At 45.7% G+C, this 25,924-nt stretch overlaps 1 protein-coding gene across 1 annotated transcript in view; it reads left to right on the top strand.

The window, feature by feature from the left end:
• The window catches only part of LOC115471985 (histone acetyltransferase KAT2A-like), a 754,860-nt gene that overhangs the window by 512,644 nt on the left and 216,292 nt on the right, over positions 1–25,924 (top strand). The window contains 1 exon segment of the mRNA XM_030205993.1: positions 10,152–10,295. Coding sequence (XP_030061853.1) covers positions 10,152–10,295 — 144 coding nt within the window.

Raw genomic sequence — 25,924 nt, forward strand, 5'->3', positions numbered from 1 at the left:
GTCTTTTCCCAGCGTGGCAGTGCTTATGTGCTTATGGGTTTTGCAACCGATGAAGATGCTGTTGCAGTAATCAGCATGGGTGAGTGCTGTGGATTGTACTAGATTGCGGAAGGTTTTCTGTGGGAGGAATGGTTTTACTCTTTTCAGTACCCACATCATGTTGAACATCTTCTTTGTCGTGGCTTTTGCATGAGTTTCAAAAGTTAGGTGGTTGTCCAATGTTACTACTAGTATTTTTAGATTGTCAGATATTGGGATTGTAACTTTGGGGGTACTCAGGGTGGTTGGGAGCAGAGTAGCATTTTGTGATGAAAGAATTAAGCATTGAGTTTTTTCTTTGTTCATTTTCTTCTTGAAGGCGTTAGCCCAGGATTTTAAGATGTTCATGGCAGTGACAATTTTCTCTGTGATTTCTGTGAGGTTGGATTGGAAAGGGATGAATATAGTGACATCATCGGCAAGGGGTTAAGTCCGGACTTGGATAAGGATTTGGCCAGAGGAATCATCATAAGGTTGAAGAGGATCGGGGATAGAGGTGAGCCTTGGGGGACTCCACATTTTGATGACCACGTAGGCGTTATTGATGAGATTGATTTGACCTTATATGATCTGGTGATGATAAAACTTTTTATCCACTTAATGATGTTTCCTCCGATCTCTAGTTTGTCTAATAGTTTTGTGAGAATATTGTGGTCTACCATGTCAAATGTGCTGGATAGGTCGAACTGCAGAAGCAGTATTTTGTTGCCAATTGATATTTCCTGTTTGAACCTGGATATCAGGGTGAGCAGTACTGTTTCTGTGCTGTGTGCAGGTCGAAAACCCGATTGTGATTCATGTAGAATGGAGAACTTTTGGATGAATTCATTAAGTTGGGAGGTCACTCTATTTTCCATCAATTTGGTTATAAGAGGGATGGAAGCCACAGGTCGATAATTAGTGATGCCATTCGCTGGTTTCTTGGGGTTTTTCGGTATTGGTGTTACTAGAATGTTGCCGTGTTCGGAGGGGAAGGAGCCTTGTTGAATTAGGAAATTTAAGTGGGTGGTGAGTTCTGTGATGAATCATTCTGGGGCATTTTTCATAAGATAATTGGGACATGGGTCCAGGTGGCAGTGAGACTTGGAGAGTTTGGATAGTGCCGAGGAGATTTCCTTAGTGCTGAGGGGGGTGAAATTTGTCCAGTAGCAATCTGCTGGCATCTCTTCAGAATCGGGGTCCAGTTCATCAAGAAAGGTGTCAATATTGTTATCATCATGGGGAATAGTGTTGCATAGATTAGTGATTTTAACATTGAAGTATTTGGCCAGTTGTTCCGCGGATGGACAATTTGCAGGTGAGGTTGTTACTGGGTTCATGTTAAGAAGATTCTTTATGATATTGTATTGTTTTTTTATGTCTGTTCCGGTGGCTGTGATTTGTTTTGTGTAATATGTTCTCTTGGCTCATTCAATTTCATTCTTGTATTTCTTTTGTGTTTGTTTCCATGTATTCAGGGTGAGCTCTTCTTTTGATTTGCTCCAAGCTTTTCTAGTTTTCTGGTTTCTTTTTTTAGTTTTTTTTAATTCTTCATTGAACCATGGAGAGGGGTTTTTCTTTTTTTATTTATTTATTCATTTTAAACATATGGTTTACAAAGATATATATCTTTGAGGAAATATTACAGGGCATATGATACACTTAGTTTCAAAAAATCATTTTCAAATACATACATCAGCTGACTCAAAGCTCTGAATTAGTCCACTTATTGAGACCCAAGATGTCCTAAAGAATAATCCAAGAGGAGTTGGAAATTAACAAAATTAGCAAAACAAAAATTTAGGCTTCTTATTTATACAATCCCTTTAAACTATGAGGAATGCCCAGATTGCCTCCTGGCCTTTATAAAATCAGAAAGTTGATCAACCTCATAGAAAATAAATTTCTTGTCCCCATATATTACAACACATTTGCACGGGAAGCGCAATTGAAACATGGCCTGCAATAATATCACATCTTGTCTTAATTCAAGAAGCTTCTTTCTTTGCATTTGTGTCCACTTGGATACATCAGGAAAAATAAGAATTCTCCCTCCTAGAAAATCTATCTTAGATCTCTGGAAATAAAGTTTCAATATTGCGTCCTTATCTTGGAGGCAAGGGTTTTTTCTTTGTGCGTAGGGTTTTGGAGTGTAGCGGAGCAATTTCATCCAGAATGAGTTTGCATCTGTGGTCCCAATCTGCAAGGAAGTGGTTTGTGTTTGGGTCTATTGACCAATTATTGTCATAGATAAGTTGCCAGAAGGTATCTTTTTCAATTCGTCCTCTGGTTGTAATTGTTATGGGTTCCGGTGATTTGGGTTGGTCTTTTTACCGCCATTGTACAGATAGGGTTGCTTTATGGTGGTCAGACCAGGGAGAGGTGACCCAGTGGATGTCTGATATGAGGAAGTTTTGATCAGTAGAATGTTTGTGTGTGATGATGTCGAGTGAGTGGCCTTTATTATGGGTTGGTACTATTGAAGGGAGGTTGAAATCACATTGTTGGAGGAAGTCTATACAATCCCAGGTGTGGGCAGAGTTGGAGTCTTCAAGATGGAGGTTTAAGTCCCCTAGTAATAGTATGTTGGAGTTGTTGACGCATGCATTTGATATAAAGTCCATGAATGTGGTTTGGTTATGGTTCCAGTTGTTGGGAGGTCTGTAGAACAGTATGCAGGTTAAATGTTCATATAACATGGGGCTATATAGTTTTATAGAGGCAATTTCAAATTGAGTTGAGATGGATTCTGAGGTGGGTTCTGTGGAGAAATGTGATCTTTAGATGAGTGCAATTCCTCCTCCTCTTTTGTCTTTCCTAGGCCAGTGTGATATTTTGTAGCCCGGAGGACATAGGTCGTTAATGATAGGATCTTCTGATTGACGGATCCAGGTTTCTGTGATGAAAAGTTAGGTCTAGGTTCTCTGAGGTGATCCAGTCTGTGATGATTTCGCTTTTATTTACCACTGATCTTGCATTCGTGTATCCTATTCGGAGAGATAGAAGTGAATCAGTGGTGTGCGAAGATGGGCGGATTTTGATAAGTTGTCTTGTTTTTTGTGTTTTGGTATTGTGAAGGTTTATTTCTGTTTTCAAGGGTGGTATCCTGGACAGTGGGAGGTTTTTAAGGTTGTTGTTGGTTTGTGAGGGAGTGGGTGTTGTGTGGGTGTTAGGGTGGTAATGGAGGAATGATGACATGGTGAATTCAGTTGAAAATGTTGTGAGAGTTGCGTGCGTTATGTTGATTGAGTGGATGGTGATTGATAGTATCAGGATGATCATGATGGTGAGATATTTAGGTTGGATGATGAGTGATTGTGTGTGGTGGGATAAACATTTCAATATGTCAGCATACATACAATTGAAAGATGGTATAGTAACTATAATATAACTAAATAACTATGTTATAGTACTACTATATTATGTTAACAAGGCAGCCTCAGCAAGTGCTGTTAATAGGATAACGGTAGAGGATACGTCACTGCATATATGCAATTGAAAGATTTTATCCTGTATAAACAGTGTAGAATGCTGATCTAATGGAGTTGTAGGTTTAGAGTCATCATATAGTAACAGTGGTATTCTGGCTTATTGATTTTATCCTATATAGACTACATCAAGACAGTATTGAGCTAGAGAATGCTAAGCTAGAAAGTCATTGAACATTTCAATGGTACAGTAAGTTACTGATTGTACCCTGCATAAATTAGAAAAAAAAATACTGAGGTAAGTAGGGTGTCCTAAGTAGTCAGTTAGCTTGTATCAAAACAAGCAACAAAGCAAAACAAGCCTTGTGGGTCTACAGTCAGCAGTCGACGGATTAGACTGAGTCTTGGTAGGTCCCTATTTCCACTCTCATGTGTTGTCTTTAAATCAGAGCGATGCAGGCTGTAAGTGTGATTTATTCCCCCCTTTCCCGTTCTGGGCTCACCTGGATGCTGTAAGTCCTACCATCCACTGTGGTCTGGCTGGGCTGAAAGGAGCTTCTTCGGGAGTCTGCAGTGTCGGTGGCCTTCTGATGTTCCAGTGTGAGCCTCTCGCTGTGTGGTCACCAAGTGTAGTTTTGACTGCGATGGTCGGCCACACGGTCGAGTCTAATCTTCCTTCCTAAGCGCTCCTTGCTGCTTTGGTGTACGCTCGGCATTCCGTTCTCTGCTCCGCACTGCTACCTTCACTAAATCCAGTTTGGATCCTATCTCCGCTCCTACGTATAAAGATCTGGGGAGTTCTGTCTCGTTGGGCGAGCGTTATGTTTGGCGTTGATGCGTTCTTCAATGGGGGAAGTGGCGCGAAACAGCTGATAACTTGTAGCGGGCAGGCTCCATCGGATTTGAACAGCCTTCCCAGAGTTATTTAGCTTCACTAAATTCGGAGCTAGTATCGGTAGGGTGCCCTTTGGTTGGATATCGCTTCATCGGTTGTTACCCCTGTTGGTCTCGCCAGTTGGAGCTAGTGTTTGTGGGGTACCTGCTGGTTGAGTATTTCTCCGTCTATCTCATCGGTTGGGGCTGACCATATCGGACCACGTGTTCGGGCGCCTCAGGGGAAACTACTGGTCGCCGCCTCGTATGCCGCTTCGGATGGATTCAGTGCCCTCTTCGTGTACCTCGTATTCGGGTGAGGTGAGCCAATGGGTTGATTTAGCGATTTGGCTGTCGGTACCTCAGTGGTCGATTCCGTTGGCTGTCTCAGGATCGGTGCCGAGGGATGCCGAGTGGGGGACGTCTAGGCCACACACGTGTGTTCCCCAGGTCGGAGAGCCTGCCAACCGGGTCCTCGGGGAAGTTTGCAGATCCAATACCGGTCCGCCTTCTGTCCACTGCCTTGCACTGGCAGTTGCGCTAGGTCGGCTACTGATTGTAGACTCCAAAGGTGGAGATCTCCGATATCTCTCCCACATCTTCCTTGGTGAAGACCAAAGCAAAGAATTCATTTAATCTGTCCGCTATGGCCTTGTCATCCCTAAGTGCCCCTTTTACCCCTTGGTCATCTAGCGGTCCAATTGATTCTTTTGCCGGTTTCTTGCTTCTAATACACCTAAAGTTTTTACTATGTGTTTTTGCCTCCAAGTCTCTCTTTGCCTTCCTTATCAGGGCTTTGCATTTGACTTGCCATTCCTTACACTGTTTCCTATTATTTTCATGCGGATCCTTTTCCATTTTCTGAAGGATTTTTTTTAGTTCTAATAGCTTCCTTCACCTCACTTTTTAACCATTCCAGCTGTTGTTTGGCCTTTTTTCCTCCTTTTTTTTAATACACAGAATATATCTTGCCTGGGCTTCCAGGATGGTATTTTTGAACAGTATCAATGCCTGATGTTAATTTTTGACCTTTGCAGCTGCTCCTCTAAGTTGTTGGGGTTTTTTTTTTTACCATTCTTATTTTATCATAGTCTCATTTTTGAAAGTTAAATGCTAAAGTATTGGATTTCTTGTTCGTACTTCAGAGATTATATCAAATCTGATCATGTTATGATCACTGTTATCAAGCGGCCCCATCACCATTATTTTCTGCACCAGATCATGCGCTCCACTAAGGACTAGGTCTAGAATTCATCCTCCTCCTCTTGTTGGCTTCTGAACCAGCTGCTCCATAAATCAGTCCTTGATTTCATAAAGGAATTTTACCTCCCCAGCATGCCTGATGTTACATTTACCCAGTCAATATCGGGGTGATTGAAATCACCCATTATTATTGTGTTCTCCAGTTTGTTAGCCTCCCTAATTTCTGATAACATTTCTACATCTTGTCTGTTCATCCTGACAGGTGGAGGTAGTACACTCCTATCACTGTCCTTTTCCCCTTTACACATGGAATTTCAATCCATAGGGATTCTAAGATATGTACATAGTACATAAGTACATAAGTAGTGCCATACTGGGAAAGACCAAAGGTCCATCTAGCCCAGCATCCTGTCACCGACAGTGGCCAATCCAGGTCAAGGGCACCTGGCACGCTCCCCAAACGTAAAAACATTCCAGACAAGTTATACCTAAAAATGCGGAATTTTTCCAAGTCCATTTAATAGCGGTCTATGGACTTGTCCTTTAGGAATCTATCTAACCCCTTTTTAAACTCCGTCAAGCTAACCGCCCGTACCACGTTCTCCGGCAACGAATTCCAGAGTCTAATTACACGTTGGGTGAAGAAAAATTTTCTCCGATTCGTTTTAAATTTACCACACTGTAGCTTCAACTCATGCCCTCTAGTCCTAGTATTTTTGGATAGCGTGAACAGTCGCTTCACATCCACCCGATGTTTCTTGTCCTGCAGAATTTTCAATCTGTTTGATTCAAGGCCCTCCTTAACATACAATGCTACCCCTCCACAAGTTCGATTCGTCATGAAGAAATGAAACCTGTACACCTCTGGCCACCTTGTTGGGCAGAGTGGGTGGACTATGCAGGTCTTTATCTGCTTCCTTTGTTTCACTAAGATACATTACATTTCATTTCATTTTTCTATATAATTGAGTGACCAGTATTGAAACATACTGGGCTAGCCATAAGCTTTACATTTGGCTGAATTGGCATTATAGCCATGCAGTTGATGGTCACAAAAATAAATATGTATGTTTGTTTTTCTGCATACAGTTGTTATACCTGACTGTTGAGAAGGTGTTATTGTGTTTGGTCTTTTTCTGCTAACATTTACTATGTTACTATGTGATTATTTTTAGTGCTATTCTGTAAATACCTACTTAGCTTACGTATTTCATATTTGCAAGGGTATACACAAGGACGGAGCATGGGCGGGACATAGATGAGGCTCCTACTTAATGCACATAAGTTACAGAATACTGTTTGTTATGTGTGTAGTTGCTGTACTTTAGTGCCTGCACGTACACCAGCTCCCATGCGTAAATGTTAGGTGTGTATTTCAAGAATAAAATGTTGGGCTGCTTGATGTGATCAGAAATTTAATACTGAAAAAACATCAGTTTTATGGCTTTGGCCGCCTTCTGTTGAATTGACTAACCACAAGCTTTTGGTTCAAAATAGGAAATTTATATTAGAATCATCTCTTAAGATATTGGGAGTTATGATAAATCTACATTTGACAGTGATGATACATGTTAAACTGCTGGTTAAAAAAGTATTTATTAGAATGTGTCAGCAGTGTTAGAAAATATTTTAGGCAAGAACACTTTCAATTGGTAGCTCAAGCAGCCATATCATAGCCAGACTATTACAATCTGTTATATTTAGGTTGCACTAACATAATAATTCACCGACTACAGCCAATGCAGAATATTGCAACCAAATTATCTTTGGAAAATATAAATTTGAAAGACGTACCCCATTGTTGATTGCGCTCCACTGGCTCCCAATCAAAGCATGGTGTTATTTTAAAATATGTATTTTGGTTTTTAGAAATTTTCAAGGCCATGCGCCAGTCTGTATACCACCACTGATTATTTGTCCACCTTCTGAAAGGCTATTCTGTTCGAAGATGTTTGAATTTTCAATATCCTTCTCTGAGACAAGTAAACTTTAAAAAGTTCATACTGCTATCTTTGCATATCAGACTGCGAAGTGTTAGAATACCCTTCCAATAAATATTAGATCAGAACTGTTATATGAAATTTAGGGCCCCTTTTACCAAGCTGCAGCAAAGGGGGGCTTGCACTGGCATCAGCATGTGTTTTCCACAAGTGCCGAGGCCCCCTTTTACCACAGCGGATAAAAGGGAAGTCTCTCTTTCCTGCAGGAAATCGCCGTGCGACAAGTAAAGCATTTGCTGCATGGCCATTTCGAGGGGAGCCCTTACCGCCACCTATTGAGGTGGCAATAAGGGCTCCCGCGCTAACCCGGCGGTAACCGGGCAGCACTGCCCGATTACCACTGGGTACACTCTGGTGCTACAAAAATAAATAAATATATATATATTTTGTAGTGCCAGATATGACAGGGTGCTAGGGGTTGGAAGTACTGCCAGGCTGCCTCAGTAGCGCCAGATATGACAGCGTGGTGGGGGGGGGGAGTACTGCAGCAGCCCAGCAATACTTCCTGCTTACCACCGCTTAGTAAAAAGGGCCCTTCGGAATCTACTGAAAGCTTTTCTTTTTTCAAAAAATTTTAATGTAATTTAGCTATTTTAGTATGTTCATTTGAGTTTAGCCATGGTTTTTGTATGTTGCTAGCAATTGCTGGTTATCTTTTATTGTAATCCGCAAAAAGCCAATGGGTGTGTAGCGGAATATAAGTTTGAATTGTAAGTATTCTATAAAGAAATAGGTTCTTACTTTACTTTATAGAATAAGCTCTTACTGGATGCCCTCTGGGTGTGCCTAATTGTAAGCACTGAGGGCCCCTTTTACAAAGGCGTGATAGCGTTTTTAGTGCACGCTAAAAATAAGCATTCGTTAAATGCTAAAGATGCCCATATATTCCTGTTGGTGTCTCTAACGTTTAACATGTGTTAAAAACGCTAGAGCACCTTTGTAAAAGACCCCCTTTGTCCTATAGTTTCTCTTCACAGGTACAGTAAAGAACAATCTCTATAGTGCACAGCCATCAATGTGCACTTACTTCACATTACTAAAATGTAGTAAACATTTTGTATTTACTGTGCATTTAGAGCTAGATTCTATATATGGTGCAAAAAAATCTGGTGCTGAAAAAAATCGCTATTCTGTCAGCTGCACTTAGCAGTTGACAGAATAGCGCTTACGCCCGGGGATTGCGCCTAATTTTAGGTGCAGCTATTTGCACCAACTGAACTGGGGTAGAAATGTACGCATGTACATTAGGCATGTATCCCCATTATTCTGTACCAACGCGCATTAATTTTAGGAACATCCCCATTACGCCCATAACCTTCCCATATCTGTACCCCCTTTTTCAGATCATGTGTAAATTAAAGGTGTATAAATGCCAATTAAATCTAATTGATGCCAATAATTGCTTAAGCCAGTTGGCGCTAATTAGCTCATTATTCAATTAAACTGTGTACAATTTTTGGCATCTTTTATAGAATTAGTGGGTAAATGCAAAAATTAAACAGGCCCCTCAATTTATTTTATTTATTGCATTTGTATCCCACATTTTCCCACCTATTTGCAGGCTCAATGTGGCTTACAGAGTTTTGTTATGACATTGTCATTCCAGGATATCAGATACAATTAGTAATGCACAGAGATTAAGTATGGGAAGAGAAAAAGGATAGTGTTAGACGGGTAGGTATAGAAGGTGAACATATCTGAAATAATGGTGATTTGATACATTTTAAGCAAGATCTTTAACATGATTTATATTATTGGAGTTACATTATGGTAATGTGTTCTGGTAGCACAAATGATAATCTTGTTGTCATGCTAGATTTTTGTTTTTACAAGTTTTTGTTTTATATTTTTACTGTTAATTTAATGCTATTCTGCTATTCTTATGTTTGCAACCTTTTATTGTTTTATGGTCTTTGTACATCACCTGGAGCTTCTCAAAATTGATGTGATTTTGAAATTAATAAATAAGCAAGCGTGCTCAATCTTATAGAGTAAAATGACGACATTGAAACGATCTACCAGTTGCGTTGGTAGAAACCAGATTATGGGCATGTGAAGAGCTATGTTAGGGTTGAAAGTTCAAAAATAGACACGTGTTTAGGAGCTGGTTTTGGGTTGAGTAAAATTTATATACTTATCCACCTGAAGTGAAAGTTTCTTAACTAGACAGACTGGTTAGACCTGTTTAAATTGTTTCTTCTTTGCTTTGATTCATAATGGTGAAAGCAAGGGAATAGTAGTAGCTTTCAAAACCTTTAAACACCAATATTTCATTAGCAGTGAGCTAAAAATCTAATTTAAAAGAAATACAAGCCTTTTGCTTCAAGTATCAACTTAATTATACAGTTTTTATTATACATCATTTTTTAAAACATGGCAGGAAAAGACCATTTATTTCTAAAATGCTCACTGATGTTTCAGGCGTGAATAGGATTATTGAAAACAGTACAATGAGAAAATGAAAGATAAAGTGAAGGAAACTTTTAAATGTATTTGGCTATGGATTTTCTGATAAAAGGAATGGTTATGTGGTATGGGCATATACATTCTTTGTTGGCTTAACAAAATTTAAGAAAACTTAAGAGTAAAAACAAAAGCAATATATTGTCTTCATTTTTGTCTATGCTAGGGTTTTTCTAAAGACATAAAAGTTCCCAAAAGCCGGTACCTGGGATATATCAAGGATTATGAAGGAGCAACTCTTATGGAGTGTGAACTTAATCCTCGAATACCATATACAGAGCTGTCTCATATTGTCAAGAAGCAGAAAGAGGTATGGTCGGGGTTCCTTGGACCTCATTGTGATCTCACTTGTTAAGAGCATATATAAACCGATAAAAGCATTGATCTGGAAGTCAGGACCCAGGCAAACTCCTGGGATGCACATTCAGATCATCTGTACCAATGATATGTTGTGTGACCTTATGCAAGTGACATCATCTTACTTTTATTTATTTATTTATGTCAATTTATATACCGTATCTTATTGCAACTGCAAAACAGAACGGGTTACAATTTGTAAAAAAAGAAAACATTACAACATTATATGTACAATAAAACAGACAATGGAACTCCAATCGTGACAGGAAAGCACAGCAAACCAGAGTTAACTACATAGTATAAAACAATGCAGGTTATGCTTCAATATACGGACAGCACCGCATGACAAAATTAACTAAAAATTTTTTTAAAAAATGAATGAAACCATGTTTCCCTTATTCTAAATTCTGTTCTACATAGGTGATAAAGTAAAAGGTTTTAAGAAGTTTCCGAAAATCAATGTAAGATTTGTCTAGTCTGATCTCTTTTGGAAGGCTATTCCAAAGAGAAGGTGACAAATAGAAAAAAGCCGATTTCCGAGTAGATTCCCATCTGGCTCTAGCAAGAGGAGGAATGACTAGCCTGTTATCAGAGATCTAAGGGTTCGCGTAGCGGTGTAAGGAATTGTTAAATTTGACAGATAATCCGGGTTTAGTGTATGAAAGGCCTTATGAGTTAAAACTAAGGCTTTAAACTTGACTCTTGCTTCAACCGGAAGCCAATGCAGTTGATGCAGTAAAGGTGTTACTCTGTCATCCCTCCGGGCCCTACATATCATACATGCCGCTGTATTCTGTATTCTTTGTAATCGTTTCATGTTAGCTTGAGTGATCCCTGCATATACAATATTACAATAGTCTAAAACGTGAGGTAATGTATGCAGAAGTCAATGTTTTAAGAGAATCTTTGTTAATTGAATTTCTAATTGACCTAAGTCTCCTTAGATGAAAGAAAGATTTTTTCACTACGTCGGATATTTGTTCCTCAAAAGTCAGAGCACAGTCAATTATGACCCCAAGGTATCTAAAAGACTTAATTGTAGGGATATTTTGGCCAAAAAGCATAGGTATCACTGACGGACATGTTCCTTGCCCTACTATTCAAGATGTTACGGTCTTATCTGGGTTTAATACTAACTGATTTGTCGTCAGCCAATTTGCCACTTTATCCAGACAGATTTGAAGCGGTGTAAGATCTGTATTCAAAGGTTTAACATAATGAATAAGAAGAAAATCGTCTGCATATGAATAAAAGCTAATACCCATTGTTTGGATGAGAAGTGCCAAGGGGCTAACATATAAATTGAACAGTAATGGAGACAAGACCGATCCCTGTGGGACCCCACATGATAAATTGTATGATGTAGAACAAGATTGTTGCTGAACTACTTTGAATGGACGATCGGTAAGAAATGATGTAAACCAATTCATAATTTTCCCTGAGATACCAGTCTCACCTAATCTATCAAGAAGTAATTTATGATTGATTAAGTCAAAGGCTACAGATAAGTCAAGTGAAACAACCAATGCAATATAGCCATGTTCTAATTTTGCATGGATCTCACTTAGCAGTGAAGTCAGGATAGTCTCTGTACTATGGCCTTTCCTAAAGCCTGATTGTCTAGGATGTATTAAATTTTTAGAGTCGACATAGGTTTGCAATTGTCTGTACACTATTGTCTCTATCACTTTGGATAGGAACGGAAGATTAGAGACTGGTCTGTAATTGTTGGGTAGTAAAGGATCCAATGAGGGTTTCTTCAGAATAGGCTTTACTAGAGCTTCTTTCAGAATAGCAGGGACTCATCTGCATTCTCAAGAGCAATATGTTTACTTCTCTATTAGTGCATTTTAGAGTTCATATACAATTATGGCTTTCAGAAATGTAGTATTGGACCATCAGGCTCATTTTCGAAAGAGAAGGTCGCCCATCTTTCGACACAAATCGGAAGATGGGCGTTTTCACAGGGTTGCCCAAATCGGCATAATCTAAAGCCGATTTTGGGCATCCCCAACTGCTTTCCGTCGCAGGGATGACCAAAGTTCATGGGGGGGAGGGGTGTCGGAGGCATAGCGAAGGCAGGACTTGGGCATGCCTAACACATGGGCGACCTCGACCCATAATGGAAAAAAAGGGCGTCCCTGACGAGCACTTGGACGACTTTACCTGGTCCTGTTTTTCTTACGACCAAGCCACAAAAAGGTGCCCGAACTGACCAGATGACCACCAGAGAGAATCGGGGATCACCTCCCCTTACTCCCCCAGTGGTCACTAACTCCCACCCTCAAAAAAACTCTAAAAAATCTTTTGTGCCAGCCTCAAATGTCATACTCAAGTCCATCACAGCAGTATGCAGGTCCCTGGAGCAGTTTTAGTGGGTGCAGTACACTTCAGGCAGGCGGACCCAGGCCCATCCCCCCTACCTGTTACACTTGTGGTGGTAAATGTGAGCCCTCCAAAACCCACTGTACCCACATCTTGGTGCCCCCTCTTCACCCACAATGGCTATGGTAGTGGTGTACAGTTGTGGGTAGTGGGTTTTGGGGGGCTCAGCACACAAGGTAAGGGAGCTATGTACCTGGGAGCAATTTCTGAAGTCCACTGCTTTGCCCCCTAGGGTGCCCGGTTGGTGTCCTGGCATGTCAGGGGGACCAGTGCACTACAAATGCTGGCTCCTCCCACTACCAAAGGGCTTGCATTTGGTCATTTTTGAGATGGACTTCCTTGGTTTCCATTATCGCCAAAAATCAGAAACGACCAAGTCTAAGGATGACCAAAATTTCAAGATTTGGGCGTCCCTGACTGTATTATTGAAACGAAAGATGGACGTCCATCTTGTTTCGATAATATGGGTTTCCCCGCCACTCCACCGGGACGTTTTGCGAGGACGTCCTCAGCAAAACCTGGGCGTCCCTTTCGATTATGCCCCTCCACGTGTCTCAATAACGACTATGTACATATATGTATATTTCTGAAGTGTTACACTGGCAAAATGTGTTGGCAGTTTATTTGAAAGATATTGTAAGCAAACAGATATTTGCTGTTACCTCTATAGTTATTCCAAGGTAAGACTGAAGTTCAGTACAAGGCAACTCCAGTTGGCAACAGCCAATTCTTAATTTTTGTTTATTTATTTGATGTTTATATACATACAAGATTATTTTTATCAACCTTTTTCTACTTGTAAAATCTGTTTTATACACAGAAAAGGGCTTTTGTATTTCTATTTTAGCACTTGTAAGTATATTTGCCAAAGGATCATGCATACTTATATGTGTACCATGTGTAGGCATTCCCAATGATGTAGTTGGGCAGTAAACGGGCAGAATTAGAGGAGCGACTGCGAGGGTCAAAACTTTACATCAGGCGTGGATGCTGTTCAAAAACACCATCCTGGAAGCCCAGGCCAAATATATTCTGTGTATTAAAAAAGGAGGACGGAAGACCAAATGACAGCCAGCGTGGTTAAAAAGTGAGGTGAAGGAAGCTATTAGAGCTAAAAGAAAATCCTTCAGAAAATGGAAGAAGGAACCGACTGAAAATAATAAGAAACAGCATAAGAAATGTCAAGTCAAATGCAAAGCGCTGATAAGGAAGGCTAAGAGGGACTTGGAAAAAAGATTGCGTTGGAGGCAAAAACACATAGTAAAACTTTTTTAGGTATATTAAAAGCAGAAAGCCAGCAAAATAATCGGTTGGACCGCTAGATGACCGAGGAGTAAAAGGGGCAATCAGGGAAGACAAAGCCGTAGCAGAGAGATTCAATGAATTCTTTGCTTCGGTCTTCACCGAGGAAGATTTGGGAGTGATACTGGTGCCAGAAATGGTATTTGAAGCTGACAAGTCGGAGAAACTTAATGAATTCTCTGTAAACCTCGAGGATGTAATGGGGCAGTTCTACAAACTGAAGCGTAGCAAATCTCCTGGACCGGATGGTATTCATCCCAGAATACTGAAAAATGAGCTTGCGGAGCTATTGTTTTTTTTTTTTTTGTTACATTTGTACCCCACACTTTCCCACTCATGGCAGGCTCAATGCGGCTTACATGGGGCAATGGAGGGTTAAGTGACTTGCCCAGAGTCACAAGGAGCTGCCTGTGCCTGAAGTGGGAATCGAACTCAGTTCCCCAGGACCAAAGTCCACCACCCTAACCACTAGACCACTCCTCCACTCCATTGTTAGAAATATGTAATTTATCCTTATAATCGAGTGTGGTACCGGAAGACTGGAGGGTGGCCAATGTAACGCCGATTTTTTAAAAAGGTTCCAGAGGAGATCCGGGAAATTATAGACTGGTAAGTCTGACGTCGGTGCCGGGCAAAATGGTAGAGACTATTATTAAGAACAAAATTACAGAGCATATTCAAAAGCATGGATTAATGAGACAAAGTCTACATGGATTTAGTGAAGGGAAATCTTGCCTCACCAATCTACTACATTTCTTTGAAGGGGTGAACAAACATGTGGATAAATGTGAGCCGGTTGATATTGTGTATCTGGATTTTCATAAGGCGTTTGACAAAGTACCTCATGAAAGACTCCAGAGGAAATTGGAGAGTCATGGGATAGGAGGTAGTGTTCTATTGTGGATTAAAAACTGGTTAAAAGATAGAAAACAGAGAGTAGGGTTACATGGTCATTATTCTCAGTGGAGAAGGGTAGTTAGTGGGGTTCCTCAGGGGTCTGTGCTGGGACCACTGCTTTTTAACATATTTATAAATGGCCTAGAGATGGGAGTAACTAGTGAGGTAATTAAATTTGCTGATAACACAAAGTTATTCAAAGTCATTAAATCGCGGGATGATTGTGAAAAATTACAAGAGGACCTTATGAGACTGGGAGACTGGGCGTTTCAATGGCTGATGACGTTTAATGTGAGCAAGTGCAAAGTGATGCATGTGGAAAAGAGGAACTGGAATTATAGCTACGTCATGCAAGGTTCCACGTTAGGAGTCACGGACCAAGAAAGGGATCTAGGTGTCGTCGTGGATGATACGTTGAAACCTTCTGCTCAGTGTGCTGCTGCGGCTCAGGAAGCAAATAGAATGTTAGGTATTATTAGGAAAGGAATGGAAAACAAAAATGAGGATGTTATAATGCCTTTGTATCACCGCACCTCGAATATTGTGTTCAATTCTGGTCGCTGTATCTCAAAAAAGATATAGTGGAATTAGAAAAGGTGCAGAGAAGGGCGACGAAAATGATAAAGGGGATGGGACAACTTCCCTATGAGGAAAGGCTAAAGCGGTTGGGGCTCTTCAACTTGAAGAAAAGGCGGCTGAGGGGAGATACGATAGAGGTCTATAAAATAATGAGTGGAGTTGAACGGGTAGATGTGAAGCATCTGTTCACACTTTCCAAAAATACTAGGACTAGGGGGCATGTGATGAAGCTACAATGTAGTAAATTTAAAACGAATTGGAGAAATTTTTCTTCACTCAACGTGTAATTAAACTCTGGAATTCGTTGCCAGAGAATGTGGCAAAGGCTGTTAGTTTAGCGGAGTTTAAAAAAGGTTTGGACGGCTTCCTAAAGAAAAAGTCCAGAGACCGTAATTAAATGGACTTGGGGAAAATCCACTATTTCTGGGATAAGCAGTATAAAATGTTTTGTACTTTTTTGGGATCTTGTCAGGTATTTGTGATCTGGATTGGCCACTGTTGGAAACAGGATGCTGGGCTTGATGGGCCTTTGGTCTTTCTCAGTATGGCAATACTTTTGTACTTATGTACATATGAAAGCACTTATTTTTTAATTTTTAATTTAAAACAGTTTTCTTATATTTTGCAACTTTTGGCCAAAGACTATACTAACAGAAAACAATTATCACACATTGTTGTGCCTTTTTCAGAGCAAGAAGAAGAGTAAACTTGTGTCCTATTCAGGCTGTTTCTAATTGCTTATTTTTAAATACACACAGGTGTGTATATTGCCTTTATAAAATAATCAAACCAAAACCTGAAAGTCAGTTAAAGAATCGAAAGAAACCCAAACTAAAATGTGATAGTGAAACCATCGGATCAAAGAGCTCAATTGCAAGCTTTAGTTTTGGCTATTAAAAGAGCTCGTCCCACCTATCATCATTCCCATATTATTGAATGCTGGTCCTTCATTGTTAGAACATTATATTTTTATGTGCAGCATAAAAAGCTCTAAATTAGAGACTGACCAAATTTTGGTTTCAGCACTGAAACTGGGCCAGAAGTTTGGTTTTGGTGCCAAAACTGGTCCAAAATTCAGCTAAAACTGAATCACCCCTGACCAAAAGCACCACCCACTCTTTCACATACCGCCACCCAAACCAGAACCATTGCCCTCCCACCACCCCTTGGGCCTCCCCAGGCCTACCTTAGACGCTATGGTGGTCTAGTGGCCTAACTGGGGCAGGCATGATCCCTAGTCAGTCCTGCCCCTGAAGTCTCTATCAAAATGACTGCCAAGACCTTCAGAGGCAGTCTCGCAAGACTAAGGATGAAGGTCTCAGCAGCCATTTTGATAGTAAACATGACAGGGGCATGAGTCTCGGTTAGGCCACTGGACCTCCAGAGTTTAAGGTAGCTTTGGAAAAGGGGAGCCCTCTATCTGGTCGCAGAGTGAGGGAGTGGGTACCATTCGGTTGGTGGGGCTGGGTCAGTTTCAGCTTCAGTTTTGGCCAAAACCAAAAAACCTGATTTCTGTCCCGTCCCGGGTCCTTACCTGTGCTCCCGCGGGTGGGAGCGATAGTTGGCGGGGCTCGCGGGGTCCAGGGCGGCGGGGACGAGCCGCCGACGGGGCCGGCGCTGCCGCGGGTCGGCCCGAGGCCGGCGACCCGCTGGATCGAATGCCGGCCTCGGAGAGGGGAACACGCCGGCCAAGATGGCGGCGCCGGCGTCGTCGTCTCCCTGGCCCGGAGCGGACCAGCGAGCAAGCTCCGCCTACTCGCGCCGGATTGGCGCATTGATGTGGAGACTCCGCCTGCAAGGCAGGCTGGCCAATCAAGGCGTCCCTTGCCTGCCAAGGCCGGGGGGATTGGCTCCTCTTCCTGAGAGGGGATGGACTGGCGGGAGATTTAAACAACGGAACGGGAAGGGGCCAGGGCTTCCGTTTCAGATGTCAGAAGCCGACACAGTGGATCTCGGAGTGTTGCACCTTCAGAGACTGTGTTCCTCTTCAGGCTAGCCGTCCTTGCTAGCCACCTTCAGAGACTGTGTTCCTCTTCAGGCTAGCCGTCCTTGCTAGCCACCTTCAGAGACTGTGTTCCTCTTCAGCGCTAGCCGTCCTTGCTAGCCACCTTCAGAGACTGTGTTCCCCTTCAGCGCTAGCCGTCCTTGCTAGCCACCTTCAGAGACTGTGTTCCTCTTCAGGCTAGCCGTCCTTGCTAGCCACCTTCAGAGACTGTGTTCCTCTTCAGCGCTAGCCGTCCTTGCTAGCCACCTTCAGAGACTGTGTTCCCCTTCAGCGCTAGCCGTCCTTGCTAGCCACCTTCAGAGACTGTGTTCCTCTTCAGCGCTAGCCGTCCTTGCTAGCCACCTTCAGAGACTGTGTTCCCCTTCAGCGCTAGCCGTCCTTGCTAGCCACCTTCAGAGACTGTGTTCCTCTTCAGGCTAGCCGTCCTTGCTAGCCACCTTCAGAGACTGTGTTCCTCTTCAGCGCTAGCCGTCCTTGCTAGCCACCTTCAGAGACTGTGTTCCCCTTCAGCGCTAGCCGTCTTTGCTAGCCACCTTCAGAGACTGTGTTCCTCTTCAGCGCTAGCCGTCCTTGCTAGCCACCTTCAGAGACTGTGTTCCCTTTCCGTGCTAGCCGTCCTTGCTAGCTGTCTGCAGAGACTCTGTTCCTCCTCAGTGCTAGCCGTCCTTGCTAGCTGCCCTTCAGAGACTGTGTTGCTGACTACCAGCCAGGCCGGCCGTCACCCCGCGGTTCCAGCAGTCCTGCTGGCCGCCTGCAGCTGGGGGCTCAACCCTTGGTGAACGGCGGTCGCCGCGGGTGAAGATTCGGGGTGCGCGGCTGTCCTCTGAGGTCTTGCGGGGCCTCAGGGAACCTAAGGGCTCACCTATAACCGAAACAGGACAGGAAACGGAAGCCATGAGCTCGCCTACGCAGCCTGATCTACGGGACCTAGCCAAGGTACTTCAGCAACAGCAGGAGCAGTTGAACGCCCTATCAGGGGCGCTCCAAAACGTGTGCTCTCAACTTTCCACGCTTCAGGTACAGAACCAGGCCGCTGCGGCCCAGGGGGCCACAGCGACTCCCCGTTCGGGAGGGTTCCGCGCGGGACCTCGGTTCCCTGAGCCGGCACGATATGATGGGGCCCCCGGAGGGTGTCGGGGGTTCCTCAATCAGTGCAACCTGGCCTTCCGGATGCAACCGGAGGCATTTGCTTCAGACCAAAGCAAGGTGGGATTTATCATGGGCCTGTGCGAGGGGAAGGCCCTGGCATGGGTGTCACCGTTAAATGAACAACAGGACCCCATCTTGGATGATTATGGCGAATTCCAGCGCCGCTTCCGCATGGTGTTCGACCTTCCGGGCAGACCGTCTTCTGTGGCGTCGGAACTGCTGCGGATTCAACAGGGGGAGGGGATGGTGGCGGACTATGCCATTCGTTTTCGGACCCTAGCCACGGAACTGCGCTGGAATCAGGAGTCCCTGGTGGCCATATTTATGGAAGGCCTGCAAGAGCGGATCAAGGACGAATTGGCAGGAAGAGAGGTTCCGGGGCAATTGGATGCACTGATTTCGCTCTGTATACGAGTAGATACCCGGTTCCAGGAGCGAGCTAGAGCCCGGGCGGAACGGCAAAAGTGGGCGCAGGGCGCCTCCCGGACCGGTAAAGGCCCGTCCCCCCGCTGTGGGAACCGGGACTCCAAGGGGAATGGGGAGGAACCGATGGTGATTGGCCGGCAACGGCTGACTCCCTCAGATCGGAAAAAGCGCTTGTGGGACGGACTGTGCCTCTATTGTGGTGAGGCAGGGCATTTTGTCCGTACTTGTCCCGCTCGGGCGGGGAAACGCCTCCCCCAAGGCACATTGAGGGGAGGGGTCTTGGGGCATTCCGCTCCCCTACCGGCTTCCCTGATAATACTGCCAGTAACTCTACGTTGGCACGAGACCATGATCCAGACCCAGGCCCTGGTGGATTCTGGGTCAGGGGGCAACTTCATTGGTCACGAACTACTACTACAGATGGGCTGGCCCACGCTTCCTCGTCGACCGGCGTTGCAAGTCACCTCTATTCAGGGAACTACCTTACCGCAGCCGGTCACGGACATTACCCCCTTTTTGGAACTTCAGGTAGGGGAGGATCACCAGGAGGAGGTTCAATTCCTGGTGCTGCCCCGGACCATTCACCCGGTGGTCCTAGGGTTGCCCTGGCTACGGTGTCATAATCCCGTGGTTGACTGGATCGGGGGAAGGATCCGGTCTTGGGGTGACACTTGTCTGGAGACGTGCTGCAGGGGCCGGACCGGCGGCTGCCCCGCATTAACTATGGCGCCTGAGGGGGCCCGGGCGGATCTAGGCTCCCTGCCAGTGGCCTATCGGGACTTCATAGACGTATTCAGCCCCGTGGAGGCTGAGAGTCTACCGCCTCACCACTCATTTGACTGTGCCATTAGATTGATGGCAGACACTATGCCACCCCGGGGCCGACTGTATACCTTGTCCCGGGGAGAGTCCAAGGTGATGCAGGAGTACATCCGGGAGAATCTGCAGAAGGGGTTCATCCGTCCCTCTACGTCCCCTGCCGGGGCCGGATTCTTTTTTGTTACCAAAAAGGATGGCTCCTTGAGGCCCTGTATTGATTATCGAGGATTAAATGCCATCACCATAAAGGATCGGTTTCCTCTACCGCTCATTCCTGAACTCTTTGACAGGCTGCAAGGAGCCCAAATATTTACTAAGTTGGATCTGCGGGGGGCCTACAGTCTGGTTCGGATCCGGCAGGGGGACGAGTGGAAGACTGCATTTAATACTCACGAGGGACATTTTGAGTATCGGGTGATGCCGTTTGGACTATGCAACGCCCCCACGGTGTTCCAGCGATTCATCAATTTTGTGCTCGAGGATTTATTGAACTCCACGGTGATAGTATACCTGGACGACATCCTGATCTACTCCAAGGATCCCGCCGAACATGTGGGGCATGTTCGTGCGGTGCTGCAACGGTTACGGCGGTCTCGCCTGTTCGCCAAGCTCAGTAAGTGCGCTTTTCATCAGCGGTCTCTGCCATTTTTGGGACATATTCTCTTACCCGAGGGGTTGCGAATGGAGCCTGACAAACTCCGCGCTATTCGGGAGTGGCCGCAACCGCTGGGATTGAAAGCGCTACAGCGTTTTTTGGGATTCGCAAACTACTATCGCCAGTTTATTCCTCAGTATTCACAACTGACGGCGCCGTTGACGGCGCTCACTAGGAAAAACGCGAATGTCCGGGATTGGCCGCCAGAGGCGCAAGTGGCTTTCCGCCAGGTAAAGGAGGCGTTCAACTCAGCGTCCATCTTGTCAGCCCCGGATCCAGAGAAGCCCTTTATTGTGGAAGTGGACGGTCCGCTTTGGGAGCCGGGGCGGTCCTCTCTCAGGTGAATCCCAAGGGCCGGCGCCAACCTTGCTCTTTCTTCTCTCGTAGATTCTCCCCGGCGGAACGTAATTATACAGTAGGGGATAGAGAACTCTTAGCATTAAAGTTAGCCCTGCAGGAATGGAGACACCTGCTGGAGGGAGCTGAACACCGGTTCACGGTGATCACTGACCACAAGAATCTGCTGTATCTTCAAGAAGCTCAACGGCTCAATCCCCGACAGGCCCGTTGGTCATTGTTTTTTGCCAGATTTCATTTTCAACTGGTCTTTTGGGCTGCTGCTCAGAATACCCCGGCGGACTCTCTCTCCAGAGCATTTGAGGTTCCAGAGGAGACCAGGGAGATCCATTCCATGTTAGATCCGGCATGCCTCAGCGCGGCCGTGGGGGAAGTCGCTCCCACGAAAGAAGTAGTGCCGGCCGCCGATCGAGCGAAGGTAATGCAATGGGGGCATTCGGCCAGATGGGCCGGGCATTTCGGGTATCAAAAGACTCTTCGTCTCATTGCCCGACAGTATCGATGGCCTCAGATGAGGCGAGACATTCTTCAATTCGTCACCACCTGTCCTGTGTGCGCCCGAACTAAACCAGTAATCGGGACCCCCATGGGGAAGTTACAACCACTGTCCGTACCGACAGTCCCCTGGACAGAGCTATCCATGGATTTTATCACCGATCTCCCCAGCTCCCGGGGACACACGGTGATTTGGGTGGTAATTGACCGTTTTTCCAGGATGGCCCATTTTGTTCCCTTGCCGGGACTTCCTTCGGCGGTCTCCTTGGCCCAACTCTTCATTCAACACATTTTTCGACTTCATGGGCTGCCTCTTCGGATTATTAGTGACCGAGGACCACAATTCACCTCACGTTTCTGGAGGGCCTTGTGCACAGCATTGGGGGTTAAGACCCATTTTTCATCAGCGTACCATCCTCAAACCAATGGCATGGTCGAAAGGACGAACCAAACATTAAAGGGGTTCTTGCGAGCCTTTGTCAACAAGCGTCAAGACAACTGGGTCTCCCTGCTTCCTTGGGCCGAGTTTGCATATAACCATAGCGTCCACTCGGCCTCGGGAGACTCTCCATTCTTCTTGGTATATGGACGACATCCTCGGCTTCCAGCACCTTTCCCGTCTGGATCTCCAACCCCCATGGTGAATGTAACTCTGGCAGATCTGCAAAGGGTCTGGGAGATGGCCCGAGAACAGTTGCAGAGGGCAGCTGCCAAATACAAGATCTTCGCAGATCGTCGCCGGCGAACCGCTCCAGTCTTACAACCAGGGCAGAAGGTGTGGTTAAGCACGAAATACCTCCGACTCCGGGTGCCCTCTCGGAGATTGGGACCTCGGTATATTGGACCATTTGCAATCCAATCGCGAATTGGAGCTGTGACATATCGGTTGCGATTACCTAGTACCCTGCGGGTGCATAACGCCTTCCATATTTCCCTATTGAAAAGTTTTCGAGGATCTCGATGGTACCCCCAACGGCAGGAAGCCGAAGCTCTAGAAGCAGATCCCGATCCGGAGTATGAGGTGGAGGATGTGCTGGATTCGAAGAAGCGGCGGGGAAGGCTATATTATTTATTGTCCTGGAAGAATTTTGGTTCCGAAGACAACTCCTGGGAGCCTGCGGCGAATGTACATGCGCCAGAGTTGATCAGAGCCTTCCACGCCCGGTTTCCTTTCAAACCCGGGCCCGGGGAAAAAGGGGCATCCGGGGAGGATACTGTCCCGTCCCGGGTCCTTACCTGTGCTCCCGCGGGTGGGAGCGATAGTTGGCGGGGCTCGCGGGGTCCAGGGCGGCGGGGACGAGCCGCCGACGGGGCCGGCGCTGCCGCGGGTCGGCCCGAGGCCGGCGACCCGCTGGATCGAACGCCGGCCTCGGAGAGGGGAACACGCCGGCCAAGATGGCGGTGCCGGCGTCGTCGTCTCCCTGGCCCGGAGCGGACCAGCGAGCAAGCTCCGCCTACTCGCGCCGGATTGGCGCATTGATGTGGAGACACTCCGCCTGCAAGGCAGGCTGGCCAATCCAGGCGTCCCTTGCCTGCCAAGGCCGGGGGGATTGGCTCCTCTTCCTGAGAGGGGATGGACTGGCGGGAGATTTAAACAACGGAACGGGAAGGGGCCAGGGCTTCCGTTTCAGATGTCAGAAGCCGACACAGTGGATCTCGGAGTGTTGCACCTTCAGAGACTGTGTTCCTCTTCAGGCTAGCCGTCCTTGCTAGCCACCTTCAGAGACTGTGTTCCTCTTCAGGCTAGCCGTCCTTGCTAGCCACCTTCAGAGACTGTGTTCCTCTTCAGCGCTAGCCACCTTCAGAGACTGTGTTCCCCTTCAGCGCTAGCCGTCCTTGCTAGCCACCTTCAGAGACTGTGTTCCTCTTCAGCGCTAGCCGTCCTTGCTAGCCACCTTCAGAGACTGTGTTCCCCTTCAGCGCTAGCCGTCCTTGCTAGCCACCTTCAGAGACTGTGTTCCTCTTCAGGCTAGCCGTCCTTGCTAGCCACCTTCAGAGACTGTGTTCCTCTTCAGCGCTAGCCGTCCTTGCTAGCCACCTTCAGAGACTGTGTTCCCCTTCAGCGCTAGCCGTCCTTGCTAGCCACCTTCAGAGACTGTGTTCCTCTTCAGCGCTAGCCGTCCTTGCTAGCCACCTTCAGAGACTGTGTTCCTCTTCAGCGCTAGCCGTCCTTGCTGGCCACCTTCAGAGACTGTGTTCCTCTTCAGGCTAGCCGTCCTTGCTAGCCACCTTCAGAGACTGTGTTCCTCTTCAGCGCTAGCCGTCCTTGCTAGCCACCTTCAGAGACTGTGTTCCTCTTCAGCGCTAGCCGTCCTTGCTAGCCACCTTCAGAGACTGTGTTCCTCTTCAGCGCTAGCCGTCTTTGCTAGCCACCTTCAGAGACTGTGTTCCCCTTCAGCGCTAGCCGTCTTTGCTAGCCACCTTCAGAGACTGTGTTCCTCTTCAGCGCTAGCCGTCCTTGCTAGCCACCTTCAGAAACTGTGTTCCCTTTCCGTGCTAGCCGTCCTTGCTAGCTGTCTGCAGAGACTGTGTTCCTCCTCAGTGCTAGCTGTCCTTGCTAGCTGCCCTTCAGAGACTGTGTTGCTGACTACCAGCCAGGCCGGCCGTCACCCCGCGGTTCCAGCAGTCCTGCTGGCCGCCTGCAGCTGGGGGCTTAACCCTTGGTGAACGGCGGTCGCCGCGGGTGAAGATTCGGGGTGCGCGGCTGTCCTCTGAGGTCTTGCGGGGCCTCAGGGAACCTAAGGGCTCACCTATAACCGAAACAGGACAATTTCAGTCTGCCTCTATAATGGGCCTGTATTTAATAATCTTGCAGTGGCGTTCTGACCCTAGCTGACACCCGGGGCGGAACGCCGATGTGCCTCCCCCCCCCCCCCCCCGGGTGCAGCGCGACCCCCCCCCCCTCCCCCGGCGAAATGACACCCCCAGGTGCACGCCGCTGGGGGGGGTGCCGCGGCGCGCGCCTGTTGCCCTGTCTCCGAGTTCGCAATTCGCATGTGTTCACTGCTCCCTCTGAGTCTGCCCCGGAACAGGAAGTAACCCACCGCGCCCCCCCCCCCCCCCCCACTTGGCACACCACTGTAATCTGGGACTACTGAATGGTGGGACAAGTTCTTTAATAGCCAATATTAAAGCTAACATGCTGAGCTCTGTGGTCTGATGGTCCCACTTTATCACCACATTTAAGTCTGGAGTTGTTTTGATTTTTTTTTGTTTTTTGCATACATAAGCATAAAATAGTGCCTTTTTGCAACTTCAATCTAGGCACCTTTTATAAAATTACCCCAACATTGCCTTGCAAAATATTATTTCCTGTCCTAGCTATATATTGTAGCTGTTTTCCAACTATTTTATGATTAGTTTGTAAACCACTCTGATTGCTTGCTTGAAGGGGTGTATATTAAGAAAGATAGGGGCCCTTTTACTAAGATGTGTAGGTGCCTAAGCGCGTCAGTTTGAAACTTCTATCCAGCTACTGCAAGCCCCAGGCAGTAATTCCATTTTTTACACGCGTCCGATACATGCTGCAGAAAATACTTTTTTTTTTTCTACCGTGTGGCACTAACCGGGTGGTAATCGGCAGTGTACGCACACTGATGATTACCACCTGGTTAACATGTGAGACCTTACCGCTAAGTCAGTGGGTGGCATAAGGTCTCAGGCCCAAAATGGATGTGTGCCAATTTTTATTTTGCCATACATCCATTTTCGGACAAAAAAAAGGCCTTTTTTGCAGGCACGCTGAGAAATGACCTGCATACGTCCAATACACACACCTACAACAGCGCAGGCCATGAATAAACATATAAACATTTACCCTTTGCAAATTTTTCATATTGTGCTGCCTAAAACTACAGTCCAAACAACATGTTCTATAATGTCAGGGGGTAATTTTATAAAGGGTTTTCTATGTATAATGCCTGTTTTACACACAGAAAAGGAATGTTTATTATTTTGTGTGATAGCAGGTGAGCATGAAAAGTATGCACATTGAAAGTGTGTGTCTACTTGTACGGAATCTGCATGCAGGTATTCCTGGGGGCACAGTTTGGGCAAATGGAGGTGGACTTGCAGTGTGCACACGTATTTTATAAAGCAGGTGAGTTATGTGGAAGCATTTAATCAAGCCATCCCTCCAAAGTCAGTAACCATGGACCAAGAAAACTGTAAGGATGGTCACTGTGAGGCCTGTGATTGCTGTAAACAGAGCTACAGAGGCCTGTTCAGATTCCTAATACCATTACTCTGTCTTTGGGTAATGTATTTTCAGTTGAGGTAAAATCTAGGGTGGTAGGTGCTATCTTCGATTCTTCTCTATCATTTGAAACCCAAATAAATCATAAGTACATAAGTACATAAGTAGTGCCATACTGGGAAAGACCAAAGGTCCATCTAGCCCAGCATCCTGTCACCGACAGTGGCCAATCCAGGTCAAGGGCACCTGGCACGCTCCCCAGACGTAAAAACATTCCAGACAAGTTATACCTAAAAATGCGGAATTTTTCCAAGTCCA

This window comes from Microcaecilia unicolor, chromosome 6 (genome assembly GCF_901765095.1).
Source record: "Microcaecilia unicolor chromosome 6, aMicUni1.1, whole genome shotgun sequence".
Lineage (NCBI taxonomy): Eukaryota > Metazoa > Chordata > Amphibia > Gymnophiona > Siphonopidae > Microcaecilia > Microcaecilia unicolor.